At 39.8% G+C, this 18,684-nt stretch overlaps 1 protein-coding gene across 1 annotated transcript; it reads right to left on the bottom strand.

Moving 5' to 3' along the window:
• Positions 1-1,609: 1,609 nt before the first annotated feature.
• Positions 1,610-18,262, bottom strand: LOC105938467 (cAMP-dependent protein kinase type II-beta regulatory subunit). Its single transcript, XM_012880214.3, has 11 exons — positions 17,630-18,262; positions 15,621-15,656; positions 14,052-14,104; positions 13,840-13,923; positions 13,588-13,694; positions 13,333-13,486; positions 5,847-5,948; positions 5,693-5,767; positions 5,528-5,596; positions 5,244-5,385; positions 1,610-4,072 (listed from the first exon to the last, which is right to left on the bottom strand). The coding sequence occupies exons 1-11, from the start codon at positions 17,892-17,894 to the stop codon at positions 3,939-3,941; spliced, it is 1,221 nt and encodes a 406-aa protein (XP_012735668.2). The 5' UTR covers positions 17,895-18,262; the 3' UTR covers positions 1,610-3,938.
• Between the last annotated feature and the right edge of the window lie 422 nt (positions 18,263-18,684).

The following is an 18,684-nucleotide window of genomic DNA, read 5'->3' as shown; positions in this document are numbered from 1 at the left end:
CGGAGCCGAGATTGTTGATCATGTTCTGATTGGCTGAAAGTATGTGCTTGTTACAGCCCAGTAACAGCTGATTGGCAATAAAATGAACAATGCATGGTTAGTTTTTCTCTGCAGTGTTGCACATTGCACTTTTTTTTCCCCCAACAATACAATAAAGTGTTTCTATGGGCGTTTTTACTGGAAGATGTATGCAGGCGCATTTCAATAACTTAGAATACCATTTAATTTCACTAGTTCAATTCAGAACATTAAGATCAATACAGTTTCTAGCGTTTCTTTTTTTTCAGTTTAGAGTAACGTTGCTTACTGCTAAGAAAACCCAAAAGTTCAGATTGTTTTACGTGAGACTTACATAAGATTTCTGCTCAGATCCTTCGTTGTATGGTGGTGTTATGCCCGTGGCACTGCTGAGGCATTAGGCCATCCCAGGCTGGTTAAGATAGATATATACAAGTGCAGGACTTTTACCACTTACATGATTCCCAACTGTGGGACATCACACTGGATCTCAGGCATCTTGGATTCTGTTACTCTCTATTCTTCCTCCACACATCTGAATTTTGATTTTCAAATGAAATGTGAAAGTTCACTTAACATTAGAAGAGTTTTGGAGCAAGCAACAGGCCACTCATTTCAATCTTCAGATAAGATGCTTCAGATGTGGACCCTGGACCCAGTCAACACCTTATTAATCATTCTTAGACTAATTTTGTATCCTCTTCTTTCACGCATTTTCCTTCTACTTCAACTTTCCATTCATATGCTTTGATATGAGAGTCCTTTTTAGTAACTGCCTTTAACTTTATGAAAGCTGTCACTGACTGTCCATTAGACAACTGTCCAGTCAGCAGTTTTTGTATGGATTTTGGTGATGACGTAACATTTCTGTCTTCTTAATTGGTCTTATGTAAATAAAATTTAGCTTTTTTTTCCTTAGCCATCAGCCAGAATCATTAAATCTAACAGAAATGAGCCTCATAACTAAATCAGTCTGTGTATGATTAAATCTGTGTAATTTGTGAATTTCACTTGCACTGAAATTATTAAATCCTGATTTATTGCGATGCGCCAACTCTATTTGAAGTTTTGTTGAAAAAATAGAGTGAGTAGTTCATAAATAATAACTAGGACATAATCATTTTCAAAATCATTTGAAGCATACTGAAGTCATCATTCTAAGCATGTTAATTTCTCACATGGGGGTCATAAATGAGAGATTTATCCTTGACACCTTGATTAATATTAAGAATAATATAGTTCAAACAAAGAAATATGAAGCTTTGTCTTTTCTTTTTTCGTGTTGAACTAAAAATAATAGATTGGTAAGCATCAAACTAAACATCTAGTGGTATTTGTGATCATATATATAATATCTGAAATTTAGAAATGTTTTAATTTTACTTTTTATTTGCCCTTTTTCTCAATCATAGGTGCTTTTGCAACCTTTTTTTCCAAACATACTGCCAGAAGATGTTAGTTTTTTAAAACTAAAAAAAAAAAAACAGTGTCCCTTACAGTGGCCTTCCCGCTACACCACAGGAACAACTGGTCACCTAGGGGTGAAATGCTGTGACTTTGTGGGTAACAACAAATAATCTCGTGTCACACACAAATATAAAATGTTCTTTAATGACATGAAAAGTGAAACATTTGATTGTTGTTCTGGCTATCGTGATTTTTGCCTTAAAAAATAAAAGTGCTACTAAAGGAAGGGGAGGGTCAGCAGTTTTTAAATGGAAACTCAGTTAGCAGACAGTAAACAGAAGAACATTGTTGCAGAAAAAGAAAACAGTAGAACTTGGTTGGGGGAAGAAAAAGAAGATGAACCATTTTAGATTCCTGTTCAGCAGGTATCTGTAAAAGCTGTTGGCAGAGGTAGACAGCAATAATGTATATATCAACTACACAAAAAAGTATGAACTTGATCTTACGTTAAAAACACAGCAAAATAAACTGTCTCAAGACGCTGCCTACAATGACTACAATCCAGTGGGGAAACATATTAAATTAAAAGTGGGCCTATACTGTAAGATAACACTCAGTTTGAAAATAGTACAGCAATGTGTTGTATATTCTTACAAAACTATCAGCTATCTCTCCCTCAGATGTTGGCTTTGTTGTAAAAGCAGAGCATTTAGGCAAAGAGCCACTAACACTTATCGACAATAAAATCCTGCTTATCAGATCAAAGTCAGGATCTGCTGATAAACAGAGATGTATTTCTGTATAAATGTGAACTCAGTACTGCTGTTTAACACAGTATGTAAGATTTACAAATACAGCACTGTGAAAAGGCATTCACTCCCATACAGATCTATAATGTCGTTGCTGGATGTCACACTTAAACACTTTCAGATTATCAAACACGTTTTGAGATCAGCCAAAGATACCCTGAATAAATAAAACATTTTTGAAGTGATTGTTTTATGAACTATGGAAGAAAGCTATCAAATCGTACATGGCTTTGTGCAAAAAAAGTATTTTGTTTGACTGTTCTCGGTAAAAAAAATATTTTTTTATTTCAACCACATTGTTCGGCTTTTTAGCATGAATAGCCTGTTTAAGGTCATGCTGCAGCCCTTCAATTGTATCTGAAGTCCAGACTTTGACTAGGTCACTCCACAATCTTTGAGCCACCAAGAAGCAGACTTTGTGTTGTTCTCCAGATCATTGCCCAGCAGCATTACCTAAGTGTGCTTGAGCATAAGGGCGTGAACTGGTGTCCTGACTTTCTACTTCAGGATTTCAGGGTGGCGAGAAAAATCCCTGTTGCCATTAATTAGGACGAGTCATCTATGTCCTGAAGTAGGAAAGAAGCCCCAGACCATCACACTTTGAACATCATGCCCAACTGCAGGGATGATGTTCTTTATAAAGCGCTGGTAGTGCTTTGCCAGATGTAACAGGACACACACCCTCCAACTTGTTCTGCTTTTTTCTCATCAGTCCACAGAATATTTTTCCCAAAGTCTTGGGGCTTATCAAGATATTTTTGGCAAATGTGAGACAGGGCTAAGCATTTTTCATGGTCAGCAGGGGCTTCGGCCTTGGAACCCTCTAAAGGATGACATGTATGCCCGGTCTCTTTCGTACAATTCAATGCTGAACCTTGCTGATTAGAGACATAATTTCTTGTGATTTCTTAAGATCTGGTAGTAATGTAATCTCGGTCCAGTAAATAAGATTTCACTCAGCTTTCAAAAAAATATGGTTGATTATAATTAAATCATGATTTATTACTTTCTTAGATTAAGAACAGGTTGGTTTGGGTAGTTTTTTTTGGTATAAATAAATTAAATCATTATTTAAAAACTGCACATTATATTTGCTCAGGTTATCCTTGCAAGATATTAAAACGTGTTTGACTATCTGAAACTTTTTCATCTGACAAAAGGAGCAAAAACATTCGAAATTTGCAAGAGGGCAAACGCTTTTGCACTCCACATGTGGATCATGTGGATTTTTCCCACTGAGAAGGGTAATTGTGGCAAACTTGCTCAGAATTATCCAAACAGAAATCAGCTTTGGCGTCCTATTTACGACTGGCAAGGTTTAGAAATTTACAAGCAATAATACACATTATCAGAATACCATTGTCAAAAACAAAATGTGGTGAGGCTCAACAAAGTGTTTCGGTTTACAAAAAAGTGAAGCACTTGACACCGACAAGTAAGATGCACAAATATTCTTTACAGTGAAAGTCATGGTATGTGTAATAAAACAAGCTTCAAGCAACTCTTGCTTTGGCGTGCCAAAGTTGCGACTTTCTGTTGTACACTCTACTAAAACGGACCGTATCTTAGTCTTAATTGTAAGACACTTAAATGTAGTGTAGTGGGTATTCACATTTCTTCTTCCGTTTTGAGAAGTATTGTGGAAAACATCCACAGTGTGCCTGTGTGTTTCCGTTGTCTCCGTCATGGTTCATTGGAGTTGCTTTATGCACTCTGTTGCTCAATCTCGGCGCTATTTCCAAACAAGGCCACCAGCTGCTCCTCGTAGTTAGCGATGTTTCTCTTCATGATGTCCATGCACGGGCCAAGCAGTCTCTCAAAGGCTTTAACGTCCAGGACTTAGAAAAAAGAGGAAAAAGGCAGTTTAGAATTTATATGGAAATTAGAAAAGACCACGTCAAAAAGAAAGTATTCATATAAACTCATTTGAAAAAAAAAAAAAACAACGAAATTTTCTCATTGGGGTCAAGGCAAACGAAAGATGCAAATTAAGGACCTGACAACCTCAATCAAATGACTGCAACAGTATCTGTTTTGCAAACAGAAACTGGTGCCAGAGGATTCAGATTGTGGACGTCTGTGTGTTCAGAGAAGAAAAGAAAAGACCTGCATGTTACGTAGGCAGAATTCTTTTGGTGAATCACTTGCACAGCACCTCTTAACTTGAATTAGTTTATGGGATGGACTAACACATGGTAGAGCATATTTTTTTACATGGAAAAAAAAAGAATAGATTAAAACAAATCAACCCTTGTCCACCCCTACTGGAAAACTGAAAGAATCCACGTATTTAATTACAGTATAAATGCATCTCAGAGGTTTGTTAGGCCACCTTAAAGATCAGTGTCATAACGTCTATGTAATACAGCATCCCCACAGTGAAACGTGGCGGTGGCCGCGTCACGCACTGTTATGTCTATGGTAGAGACATAAGTTAATGGAAGGACAGATGATGGGCTGGGGTCAAGGTTCACCTTCCAACAGGACCCCAAAGCTATTTAGTTAGAACCTAGAACCCAGTAAAAATGGCCCAGTCAAAGCTCATTTTAAGTAAAGAATCTGTGGCAAGATTTAAAAATTGCTCTTCACGGACGCACTCCATCCAGTCTGACTGAACTTGAGGGCTGAATGACTGTTCCATGCATGCCACACTTTTTAGATTTCTGTGTACTAAAAACATAGAAAGCTAGGTATCATTTTCCTTCTCTATTATGCCGTGCTTTGTTTTGATCTACCTTATAAATTCCAAAATTAAACACACATTTTTGGTTGTTACATGACAAAAATGCAAAAAAAAAAAAAGTTCTTAAGGTATAAATACTTCTAGAAGACACTGTGGCTGCAGTAGCATGCGCTCTGAGGTTTGAGTATCTTTAACAATATCTTCTGTCTTATGAGTGATTCTGCACAAATACTTTTGGAAGAGAAAAAAAGGCGCAGCAGAAGAGCGAGTATTAAACGCTGCCTAGACCCCTCGAACAGTACATCAAAGAAGTGTACAAAATGTACCCAAGCATTTGACACTCCCCACAGCATATGCCGATGCAGCTCTTGGCTTGTTTGTGACAAGAGCCAACTCCCCAAAATACTGGCCCCTCGAGCACGTGGCAATATCCACCTCCTCTTCCTCCTCCTCCTCGTCTTTTTTTGTCTTGTGAGAAACAAGAGTACAAGGATAAGAAACCAGAACTGAAAACATACGTCCAGCATGCACTTTGAGCTTAAGCTCTGAGTTGAAAAACAAAGTGGATACAGAGAAGAAAAAGTAAAAAAAAAAAAAGGTTGAAAATTACCCGGCTTCTTTTTATGGTGATTCTAACTTGGCCGCTCTCAACGATGTAAAAGCAATCTGCTAAATCACCCTGTTATAACACAGCGGGGCAGGTAAGTTGACTCAGACTCGCATGTGCAAAGCAGAGAACAAACACACTGAAACTAGCAACGCAGAGATGAATTACCTGAGCAATAATTTGCTGTGAGTCATTATACACCCTGGTGGATAGCACGTCTACTACCTTCATTCTCTCTGACACCTGAAAACACATTAGCTTGTCAGCGCTTTTACTATGAATTCATGGAGCCCTTTGTTCAACACTGTGGAGCAAAGCTGACCTCTAAAGATGTAAGTAGGGGTAGAGTTTCAATGAATGCTTCGTACATCCTCCTCTTCTTGGCGTTGTTCTTCACTATGATCCTCCTAAATGTCAGACGATCCTGAAACACAGTTTTTGATACATGAAAAATAATCACATTTACGCATCTTTATGAATGAAGGTGGAGTGTTCTGTATTTTCTCACTGCGAGCACTGTTGCCTTGCAGCAAGAAGGTCCTGCCGTTGCCGTATTTAACCACAATACGGCAACGTGATAGGCCCGAACCGTTCATGGTTCAGACACAAACGGTTAAAGCTGGGGCGGTATAAGGTGGATTCTCGTGTGTTTGTGAATGCCCAAACACCGTGAGAATTCATCTTGCAGGTAAGGTTAGTCAGAGCTAAGTCTGTCTCACAAAGACCTGTCAGTTCTTGTTAACATGAAATGTGTTCTTTAGTAAATATAAGTAATATTAAAACCGCAAGCGGTGATGAGCGGCCCTCGCAGCAAAGCGCCGCTCCGGCCTTGGCCACCGCTGGGATTTGCGCACCGCCGGCCGCCCGCCACCGCAGATGCTGTCACGCATTTTGCCCGCCCGTCCACTGGGCGATTTACACGAACGTGTTCGGCAGCGCTCCCCCACGACTCAATAAAAATTCTGGTGCAGATTCACCACAACGGACCGGTATAGCGCCCGCTTCACAGCAGACGCCGCACCAATCCGCCTGTCGATCTCCCGCTCCATCTTCCCCTCATTCGTGAACAAGACCCCAAGATACTTGAACTTCTCCACTAGAAGCTGGCCCTTGGGACTTTCCTTTTTTAAAAAGCTTATAGTTAGAGTGGCTCATGTTACCCTAAGCTACCTCTATAGTTATGCTGCTATACGTTTAGGCTACTGCAGGACATCAGGGTCTATTGTTCTTCAATTTTGAATGACCCGCTACTACCATCTAATGTAGAACTTCTGTGCTTTTTTGTCTGTCTTGTTGTGTCTCTGCTCTGTCTTCTCTAACCCCAGTCAGTCGAGGCAGATGACCGTTCACACTGAGCCCGGTTCTGCTGGAGGTTTTTCCTTCCCGTTAATGGGGAGTTTTTTTTCCTGCTGTCGCTTCATGCTTGCTCAGTAGGTAGGATTGCTGCAAAGCCATGGACAATGCAGACGACTCTCCCTGTGGCTCTACGCTTCTTCAAGAGAGAATGCTACTTGTCAAGACTTTGATGCAATGAACTGGTTCCCTTATATAGGAATTTTTTGACCAATGTGTATAATCTGACCCAATCTGTACAATCTGATTGATTTTGACGTTGTAAAGTGCCTTGAGATGACATATTTCATGAATTGTCGCTATATAAATAACATTGAATTGCATCATCTCTTCAGACCAAATAAACTATCACATTTTTTGAGACAGTTATCTCATTTTAAAGATATAATCATCTAACAGTATTACTCTTAGCAAGTTAAAGCTCCATAATAATTTTAGACCAGGTTTTAGTTCCACTCTTTTATTATGCACATCTAGGCTACCTATAAATATAAAGTATGGCATGCCAAAAAACATTTTCAACAAAAGGCAATTTTAGTAATGGCCTTGCGATTTTATATCTAAGCATTAAAAATGATAATATTTCACCAATTTTCACAGCAAGATGGAAATAACGACTATCCAACATTTTAAGATTTTGTAAAAACTTTTTTCCTTTTTTACCTACCTTTTGAAATTAATACTTGTTTCTACTTCTCCAAAATTAAACTTCAAGAAAACTATTGTGCTGTCCTGGGGCCATATGCAGCTAGACAGCTAGGACAAAAATTCCCCACAAAAGCTTCCTTTTCTTGCATTCTCTGAATAACCTTTGTTCCCAAATCTGGCTTTAAACATTCTTTTTGTAAAAAGACGAATATTTTTCCAAGGCAGAAGCGTGTAGAACAAATTCAACTTCAACATTAGCAGTTTCCCTAGCTTCATCGCTGAAAAGCAGCTTTTAACCGGAGCAAAATACGTCAAAGATCTTTTTTTAAGGTGAGAGCACTCACTATCTCACGTAATTCACATAGAGATCTAACAAAGTTGTGATGTCTCACTCTGATTAAATATGAACCCAAAACTTTTCTAACTGTTTTTGCCTTGGATTTCCTCTGACTAAGAATTATTATCTTATTTATGTAATGTATTCACGACATGAATTCCTTGCTGTCTTAACAAAAGGCAGAACAACTATAATGTTACTTTCTATAATTATTACAGGCTCTGCTGAGATGTCAAATTCTGGAGAATGCTTAGACACCCTGACACACAAATATGGATTAACTTCATTTCATGTGCACTCGTGAACTTGTTTTAGTTGATTTAGTTTTCTTGATGTACTGTAGAGCATGATGAGGTCTGTTGTGGTATTGTGTGCACTGGATTGAGGGGACAGTTGGTGTTGTCTGTCAAACCCAATCTTCTTAAGCTGCAAATTCAGTAAATTTACTATATATATATATATATATATATATATATATATATATATATATATATATATATATATATATATATATATATATATATATATATATATATATATAAAACGGTTGCAGTTACAGCTCAAACGTCGTAACAACACTTCTAAATCTGAGTCTGACGCACAATTTCAAATACAAACACGAAGCAGTTTGATTTTTGTCCGATGACAAGCGAGCGAGCGAGAGAGAGAGAACTGGTAAAGCAGCACATAGTAACAATAAAGATGAGCGCCATAAAGATGTTATTAATCAGGGAAATCTTTCTGATTGTTTCACAGCGGTTACCTGCAGCGGGTAAACACGCCCACGACAACACACTTAGGCTCCCCGCAGCCCGTTTCTATCGGAATATGCGCCAAAACTGCCTCTTAAAAATGAACTGCACAGTTCAGTCTGCGCCTGTCTGAATTGCAATGTGAAGTTTTACACATCTATGCGTGAGCATAATCAAAAATTCCCCCCAGGAGCAGCGTTTTTTTTTTCCCCAGGACCCGCGGTAACGACAGCGGTGTTCTTACGATGGAGTATTAGGGCCACACATGTAGAGAAAAAATAATTTTGCCATGACGAGATTAAACTGGTGCAGATCAGTTGATGCAGCGATGCATTTGGCCACCGGAGGCAGTGGCGACCCACCAGCTTAAAATCTATGTATTGACATCTTAAAAATGGTCTTATAGCTTAAAAGATCATCCTGTTTTGGTTGGTTTTGTAGCCGAATAGAAGAGATGTTCTCAAAGCATTAAATAAGCCTTTTGACTTTTAAAAATGTTGTCCTTTTAAGGTAATTTTAAGTTATGATGATGATCAATCACAGAAAGTTTGGTGCCTCTGTGTGTTTCTGTGTAGGAGAAATAGCAGTTTTTCCTGTTGTCAGGGGGCGTGGCCTAAGTGATGTCATCATTTGACCATTGGATATTGTAGAAGACCCGATGATGATCAATCACAGAAAGTTTGGTGCCTCTGTGTGTTTCTGTGTAGGAGATATAGCAGTTTTTCCTGTTGTTAGGGGGCGTGGCCTAAGTGATGTCATCATTTGTCCATTGGATATTGTAGAAGACCCGATGATGATCAATCACAGAAAGTTTGGTGCCTCTGTGTGTTTCTGTGTAGGAGATATAGCAGTTTTTCCTGTTGTTAGGGGGCGTGGCCTAAGTGATGTCATCATTTGACCATTGGATACTGTAGAAGACCCGATGATGATCAATCACAGAAAGTTTGGTGCCTCTGTGTGTTTCTGTGTAGGAGATATAACAGTTTTTCCTGTTGTCAGGGGGCGTGGCCTAAGTGATGTCATCATTTGACCATTGGATACTGTAGAAGACCCGATGATGATCAATCACAGAAAGTTTGGTGCCTCTGTGTGTTTCTGTGTAGGAGATATAACAGTTTTCTGTTTTGTGGCGAGTAGGTGAACTTTGACCCCTGCTAACGCCCCTTCAACATGCTCAAAAACTCACCGTTTTGATAACTTTTAATTGGCCATGCCTTATGATCAGACTGACCGAGTTTCAAGCCGCTCGCTCGAAATCCCTAGGACGAGTTTGATCAAATACCAATGCTGTAAACGTCAAAAATGAGGTGAAATTACGACCTTCAATCTAAAATGGCCGACTTCCTGTGATATTTGCACTATGACGTTAATTGTAAATTCTGAGCGTCTTGCTTAGATCTACAACTGTACAAAATTTCATTACTCTACGATGAAGTAAGTGAATAGCAAAGGGTCCTTTGAAAGTTTCTAGGTGGCGCCGTTGAGGCATTTTTCTTTAGATTTTTGTGACGACCTTAAAATACAAAATTTTTAAACAGTCACCATGCATCTGCAAAGTTTGGTGAGTTTTTGAATATGATAAAGCCCCCAAAAAGGCCCCTCTTTAGGGGGGCAGAATAAAAATAATAATAATAATAATAATAATAATAATAATAAGAAACAACACAGAAACAATAGGCCTTCGCAGCGCTTCGCTGCTCGGGCCTAATTAATGCTGTGGGCTTTTATCTTGACACCTAGTTTCAGATACTCACTGTGAAGTAAGAAAGAAGGTAGTTCTTAAGCTACCTGCTGAGTTGATCAAGTCACCTGGCTGGCATTACTTGGTTACAAATACGTTGAAGAAGTCACTTTTGTGTAACTCTGTCTGTGTCTTTGCCACCGTCACACCTGGATTTCCCCATTGTGGCACAATAAAGGAATTTCTTATCTCATGTTTAAATCATTATTGTGTCAGCATTGTGGGTACCTTGTAGATCAGATAAAAACCATTTGTAAACACTGTAAAAATTACTCCAACTGGCTAACCACCAGCAGCTTACAAGGGTAAAGTTTGCTTCTACTTCAGAACTTTTGTACAGACTGCAGTTGATGAGCTCGAGTTCAAAATGATTTTTATTTCTACAGTATTTCTAAAACCAGAATAGGTGCATAACTATACCTATGAAAACAGGTCAAACCTTCAATGGATAACCGTACACTGATTATGGAGTTAAAAACTAAAATTTGAATTTTAGAAAATTTTTACTGTTTTTGTGAAAATTATAAGATTTTAAGTAATTTCGTCCTTTAAAAAAAGATCTTGTGTCCTGATGTTCACATGAAACCAAAATCACGTGTTGTCTTGCATAGCCTGAAGCATTGGCAATATCTGCAGCTAGTTGGCGCTGGTGGCCCAAAAAAACATATGAAATTTAACTTGACAGGCTGAAAATTTGCAGTTTGTAAAGATAAAATATATGAACACAATTCCATGTCTGATAAAATTATGTTCCAGAAATCTTTCTGATTGCAGGTTTAGGATGGTAGACGATGTCCACTTTCCTCATAGTCCACCTTTGATTCGCTGCAGGCTTCAAGAAAATCTAATCAATTTACATATTAAATTGTAAAGGGGCGTGTCCAATGCAGGTAAGATATTAACCGCTAAACACTTTTCAATTAAACCAAATAGAAAAAACAGCTGCCGCCTATTTTTGGCAACAGAAGCATTTACTCAAATAGTAAAAAGAACAAAGACACTGAAACGGTCCCTCTGCTTGTGCGATCCATCTGCAAAAAGGTTTAATACGTCAAATATTGACCAGAGAACAAGGTGTCAACATGCAGTAACGTAAACTACAATGTGGGAAGTATCATTAGCTGCAGAGGGCACCCTCTAGCCAAGACCCACCATGACAGGCTTGTGATCCACATGCCTTAATAAAACGGTTAGCACCAGTGCGCGTCAGACCCCAAATAACATGTCCAGTGTAATCTTCTGTTAGCTCAGAGACTCCCTGGCACCACTGCTCCTCCCTGCTTGTTCACAGATTAAGCTGCACACTATAAGACTCTCAGGTCAGCAGAGGGTTCAGCACCATCATCCCTCGTCTCCCATCGATGACATAACAGAGCTGTTAGCCGCTTTTTAAGGACAAAACCTTGCTGAGTCATGAATAAGTGGGATGTTCGACATGGAGTGGCCGACTTGCAACGGCAGGTCAAACAGCTCATTGGTCCACAAGAAGCTTTTTTAAAAACTGACAATCAGACCCTATCAAATTATTTTTGCATAGTTTCATTAGCTTTAGAATTAGTGTTAATGAATATGTAAATTCATATCAAGCAGTACAGTTACTAAATTTATGTTATCCTCACACTCAATGGATTTCATACAGATGAAACCAGATATTCACATAGGTTATGGTTCTTTCTTTTTTCTCACTCATTCTCACAGGCATTAAATCACTCATCTCTTAGGCCAGTCAGGATTATCAAATCTTTTTCTGTTTACCAACGCCAGAAAAATTAGCAAGATAATTTTTTTTGTCATGTTTTGTCCTTCAATTTCAACATTTACATACACTAAGGTTACTTTGAATACTTTTAGTATTTTAAGTTTAAGTTAAACAGCAAACCCATGAACGTATTTTAAGGCAACACCCCAAACACACTGCGTCCTCGTGTGGGATCATGGAGGATAGAAAGAAGTCCGTCGAGATATCAGGCACAATATTATGAGTCCCCTAAAATCTGGTTCATCCATTCATAAAACTTCAGAATGGCTGAAGGTGCCACATTCAACTGTTCAGTGATATGCAGCAATTTTACACCATTCGACCACCGTACTGCTCAGTACGGAGACAGAGATGAACTTGTTTTGGTGTGAAATGTGAGTTACGACCAAGAACAAAAGCAAAAGACCTCATGAAGATGATGACTGAAGCTGATAAGAGAGTGTCGCTGTCTACAGAGAAGAGAGTCCTGCACCGACATTCGTTGAAAGGCCTTACAGAGAATGGGCAAGCCATTACTACAAAAGTACATAAAAAGCCATATTATAGTAGCTTCCAAATGCACCCAGGGATCTACACGTCTGGACACGTGCCCTGCGGATGGATTAAACTGGAACCATTGCAACCAATGGAGGAAAAGGGAGGAAACTTGTGAAGCCAGAGATAATCATTCCGACTGTTCAGTACAGAGGTGGTTGCATCATGCTGTGGGGGTTTTAGGTTGCCAAAGGAACTGGTGCGTTCCACAAGTTGGATGGCATCACGAGGGATGCCATCCAAGGACCTTATAAGGATATATTAAATTGACATTGCATGACACCAGCCAGGAAGTTAAAGTTTGAGCCCAAATCTGTCAACATTCCCTGTCCATAACATTGACCTCAAATTCAGCAATATGGACAGGGAAGCACTAAGTCCTGATGTGTGTGTGTGTGTGTGTAGAGAGAGCGAGAGAGAGAGAGAGAGAGAGGGAGAGAGAGAGAGGGAGCAAGGCAGGCTTGTGTCTTTTTATACTGTTTAAGTAAAATTATGCTTTCCACTGTACATTACATTCTCCAGCCTGGACTGCGCCATCTCCCTCTTTTGCACCACGCTGCAACATGGCCACGAGCAGCCGAGGTGTGTGTTTAAACTGTGCCAGCTGACTGCACACTGTATGTCATAAAACCCTGAGCAAGCAGCAAGCTGTGCTGCTGCACGGGTATGTAATGTTTGACTCACCAGGCACCAAAGGGCTCCCGGCGAGGTTGCAATTATCGTGGCTGCCCTGGGGGTGTTGTACATCAGCGCCAGTTCTCCGAAGCTGCCTTTGTTGTCGTAGGAGCCCACCAGCTTCTCCGCACCCTCGACCTTCACGAAAATGTTGTACGTCCCACTGAATGGAAGCAAAGCCACAAAATAAGGCATTTTGTATACCAATTATATACAAACCCACAATCACTCTGGAAATCCTTTAAAAGTAACTGCTCAAAGCACCTTTCAATTACATAGAAGTTGTCCCCGTCATCGTCTTGATCAATGATGTGCTCTCCTTCTGTGCAGAACTTTTCAAACATGGCGTCCAAAACCTGAGACATCTGCTCCTGAGAGTGAGAGAAACAAAGCCGGTTGCATTTTTGTTTTGTATAAACACACCTATATTTCCACTAAAACTGACCACCGTTTGAAATGAAGTACAGAGTACAAAACAAGCACCTTAAAGAGGCTAAGTTCAGGTCGTGTACTCACTGGATCTAAGTTCTTGAACAGAAGAATGTCCCTGCAAGCTTCCTGTAGTCTTTGTCTCTGCTCGTCGGTCTTGGGGTGGGTAACCTGTGAGAGAAAATGCTTTTCTGTGAGTCTTCCTTACAGCGGTTGATGGTGAAGTAAAGAGTCATATTTTGGACCAATTTGTCGTTGGATTCTAAACTCAATCGTAATTTTGGTTGATTGTTGTTTACCCTTGGCTCTTTATCGTCGTCATCTTCGTCAGGGTTGAACGCCTCTGCACACACTGTATTACAGATAGCAACAAACATAAATAGAGTTACATTTATACTGTGCTTTGCGGATCACAGTGTACATTTACTACAGTGCAAGCTGTGTTTATTCATACTGGTACAGCACTTTCTACACGATAAAGATGAATAGTGTTGTTCTCCCTCCTTTTATCGCGTCACTGAATGCATCAAATCAAAATGGCATTCACAATACAGTAAATGCCGGAGGTATTCACAGCCTTCAAACTTTTCATACCCTGTCCCACTACACCCATTGATGTATTTTTTTTTTTCACAGACCAACACAGAAGAGTGCATAAATACAAATTGGAAGGAAATTGATGCATGGTTTTCATACTTTTCTCCAAATACCTTAAAAACTGAAAAGTATGGCATACATTTGTAACAAGCTACGTAAAACTTAGTAGTACTGCGTTTTGCTGTACTACCCTGAGAGATTTGTATCTTTTAGGGTATGTCTCTACTAGCTTTGCTAAAAATACATATTTTTTGCCCACATTTTAAAGCAAAATACCTCAAGTTCATGCAGACTGAATGGAGAGTATCTGTGAAAATATATATTTTTTAATCTTGACAAAGATAAGTACTGGACTATGACTGAGTCATTCTAGCCCAAGCATCACCCCAGCATTGTGCTGCCATCACCGTGTTTCAAAATGGGAATGGTGACTTCAGGTGTTATTACCACACACAGTGCTTTTCCATCAGTTTTGGTCTCATCTGACCTGAGCACCCTCTTAAGAATCTTTGCTGCATTCCCTACATGGTTTGCAGCAAGCTAGAAACAGGAAGTCGAGGGGCTTTCTTTCAACAACGTTTGTTTACTAATTTACTATAACAAAGCCTTCACAGAACAGTGCTATTTATACTGAGTGTTAGCGTATTGAGGGTTGAATGCAATGCATGCCACTGACTTTGTCTGATGCATAAAATCCCGAAACAATTTACTGAAGTCTGTGTTTGTCTCATGAAGAATGTTCAAGAGGTGTGTAAACTTTTGCAAGGCACTTGCGGGGGTATGTAAAATATTTTTCTATAAGGAGTCCTGTAATAAAGCTTTCAAATTATACAGTGGCTGATTTTATTTTATTTATTTTTTTACATCTAATTGCGCATTAGCTTCACTTCTATATAAACAAATAGCCAATCCAGTATGTTGTTGTACTACACACTAGTACAAAGTTCTATATTAGCAGAACTGCAGCCATGTTTCTACCAGGGCCACAACCTCACCCACTATTGTGAGTGAGAGATAATTATAAGTATCACTTGTCCTGATTTCCTCCCCCACGTCACTCACTGTCATAATAAACCAGGTTCAAGACAGAGCGGCTTCACAGGCTCTTATAAATCAACCTTATTATAATAAGAGGGAGACGCGGACAAAAGACAGATGGAAAAAGAATAGTTTAATTTGTCAGGGAAGCTGTTCATTCCCCCTGAAATTATACAGACCACAGCTCCAGGATCTTAAGGACCAACATTAACAAGCAACAAACTGCAACTCACCTGATGCTCTTCTGATGAATCTGTTTATCACGGGTGCTGTAAACAATGAAAAGCCACATGTTCAGTTTCATCATAAGCTGAATTGCTCTGAAAGCTATTAGGGAAAAGAGGTTTAGGTGGCTGTGATTTCTCAGCTAATGCCCCTGTGGAGCCTAACTCAAGGGATCCATATTCATCATGCTAAAACCTGAATGAGGACAGATGCTTTGATGTGGATTTAGGTCTTTGAATATTTTCAATGAGGTGAAAAAAAAAAAAAAAAAACATTCAAATGTAACACAGCAAAAGTGCCAAGTCTATTGATAGCGTCCCAGCCGTGCAGGGGCCAAAAGAAGCTCATCAAACGTGACCCAAAAACCCACTGATTTAACAAATGAATGTGGTGCACCTGCCCTTATGTAAGCACTACACCCAGTCAGAGTAGGCCAAAGCTACAACTAAGCCGCTTCTTAGATGCCCCCCCCCCCCCACCCCCATCCCCCCCACACACACACACAACCCCAAACAGCTAAAATATATTTTTAAATTGTTGTTGTTGTTGTTTTTATCCAAGTGTGTCAAGAATGAGCCAGCTTTGAAATGTATCCCATTATGTCCATAGTTACAGTTTTAAGTGTTGGATTTAGCATTTTAAATTGTTTAAGATTTTAAACCGGTGTTAGCTGTCCTCATTTTTGCAACTTGTGTAGTTAATTATTCTTATTTTAGCATGAACTATAAACCCATTTCCTGCACCTCGTGTCTCTCTATCCATCACATTGTCTTTATTTGAATGTCAGTCATTCACTCCAAGCACCAACCAAGCACTGTACAATCGCAATGAAAATTTTCCTTAAAGGAGCAATAAGTAATCATGACACCTAATGTTTCAAATCGGAACAACACACAAAACAGCACAAAAGACGCTTCAGCCAAGGTAAGTTGTTGTACAAACACTTTTGCCATGCAAAATACCAAATGCAGCGCGCTGTACTGACAACCCTGGGAACTTGCATATGATTGGTTCAGGAACCAGGAAGTAAACACGCGTTCCACATCGCACCAAAATTCCGAACCATAACTCTAATTTTGAAAGGACAAAACCTTGATAAGACACTGTTGATGGAGAGGACAGGTTGTTTATAGGGAATGTTACATTCTGTGTGACAAATTAGAGAATTTTTTGATAAACTTTACCATAAATGTCCTACTTATTGCGCATTTAGTTTTTTTGTTTTGTTTTTTTTTTTGTTTAAATAGAACAGAATACATTGTCATAGGCTTATAATGCTCGGTCACCAATAGACTCATCATGGTATATTTTACAAAATTTTCTGGAACCAACCCTCAGGAGGAAAGAAAGCGGTACCTGGTGGTCGTGGGCAATTTTATCTGCAAATGCGATCAAAAATCAAATTCTGCTTAGGGCCCCATATAATCTCAGACCGGCCCTGCAGCGCCAGCCTTTGAAACTCCGCCGCTCATTGGGATGCTGTGTCAGGTCTGTTTGGCTGCAGCTATAGCAGCTCTGCACAGACAGTTGCGTGAAATACAATCACACTCCAAGAAAGACCAAATGACTGTTAGTTCAGCTGTTCGTCGCTTAGATCTTATGATTTTCCTTATTTCCCCCCACATGCATATATGGGGGTGGACAGGCCCGCTGCATCGTGGCCTGGAGCTGTAGCAGAAAATACCAAAAGCAACCCTCTGATACAGCAAAAATATGAAAGGATTCCGCAGCTGTTGTGATCGCAATGCATTTTAACTTGAATAAAACAGGTTTGGAGATGCGGCGCGGGACGCACACAGCCCGTCTCTCAGCCTCCGTGACCATATATGGCGAATGACAGCGCGGCGGTGGTGGATGCAAGGTGGCGAGCATCTCTGCGCCGCGTCCCTATTATCTCCCAGCGAGCAGCAGCCGTGCACGCTGCCCTGCATGCACATGCTCCAGCATGCGTTACGGTAATCCACATTCACATACGTTCACGTCAAAAAAAAAAAAAAAAAAACACACATCGGCTCACCTATGAATTCCTCGTCGTCGTCGTCCTCTTCCTCTCCGTTCTCCGAATCGATCTGCATGGCCTCGTCAATGAAATTGACCGCTTTCCCAGATCTCGGGGCCGAATTTTGGTCATTGCCAAAGGAGGCCTCTTTGGTCTCGCTGTCCTTCAGCCGGGTGAAGTACTGTAGCGCAAACTCGAGCAGATCCCTGGGCTGATTCCTCAACACTTCCACGGTAAAGCTCTGTAACAGCTCCGTCAGTCCCTCAGGAATTTCTATACTCATTCCTGTTTTCAGTCTATGGATGTGGACAAAACCGGTTTGCTGCGAATTCTAGAAAAATATTACAAAAGATTTTTTTTTATTTTTTTTACAAAACAGCTCAGTTGGAAATAAGAACAACCGGGTGTTGTCCTGCCACCCCCCCAGTCAGTCAGCAACGCGATCCGCTCCTTTTCTTGAATGAAAATGGCTGTGAATTTTTTGGTCCAAGCATCTTCTGCTGCTTCTGGCTATAGGAAACCCACGCATGTGACCCAGGAATCCATGGCAACCACCTATCCAGGGATTGCGTACATGAGCAGCAGCGCTGGCACAGAAACTGCAGTCAGTCGCAAAATACAAATTATGGGAGAGAGAAGCCGACGGGTTAGCAGACACCGGAAGAGGTCAGATCCTGACAGCGCAGCGAGACATCACATCATGCTTATCTTATTCTAGGTTGTTGATTTTTGTTTTTTATGGGCTATATTGATTTTTAAATATGGCCGAATAATTGACTGGGAAGAACCGATAAAATGTGCTGATGATAGGTTTCACATTTGAAGGCTTTGTAAAGTGCTATACTTGCTATGAGATAAATAATAATAATAATAATAATAATAATAATAATAATAATACTTTATTTCAGCTTTTGTTTGCTTTTGGCTAATGTATTTTACCGTGATACTTCAATAATTTGAAATAATTAAGTATTGAAGCTTGGAGTAGTTGTGGATTTTATGAATTATGCAGAGTAAAATATATACAAACTTCCCCACTACACCCAACATGGAAAGTTGCCCCTGGATCACCA

The sequence above is a fragment of the Fundulus heteroclitus genome, chromosome 2, assembly GCF_011125445.2.
Source record: "Fundulus heteroclitus isolate FHET01 chromosome 2, MU-UCD_Fhet_4.1, whole genome shotgun sequence".
NCBI classification, from domain to species: Eukaryota; Metazoa; Chordata; class Actinopteri; order Cyprinodontiformes; family Fundulidae; genus Fundulus; species Fundulus heteroclitus.
This window is presented reverse-complemented; position numbering and strand designations above follow the sequence as displayed.

What these genes read in the sequence shown, in the direction of transcription:
- LOC105938467 (XM_012880214.3), bottom strand. Translation starts at nt 17,894, where the DNA reads ATGAGTATAGAAATTCCTGAGGGACTGACGGAGCTGTTACAGAGCTTT. An exon ending in AACTTCTATGTAATTGAAAG is followed by an intron (nt 13,487 to 13,587) that starts GTGCTTTGAGCA and finishes GCTTCCATTCAG; the next exon opens with TGGGACGTACAACATTTTCG. An exon ending in CGGGAGCCCTTTGGTGCCTG is followed by an intron (nt 5,949 to 13,332) that starts GTGAGTCAAACA and finishes ACTGTGTTTCAG; the next exon opens with GATCGTCTGACATTTAGGAG.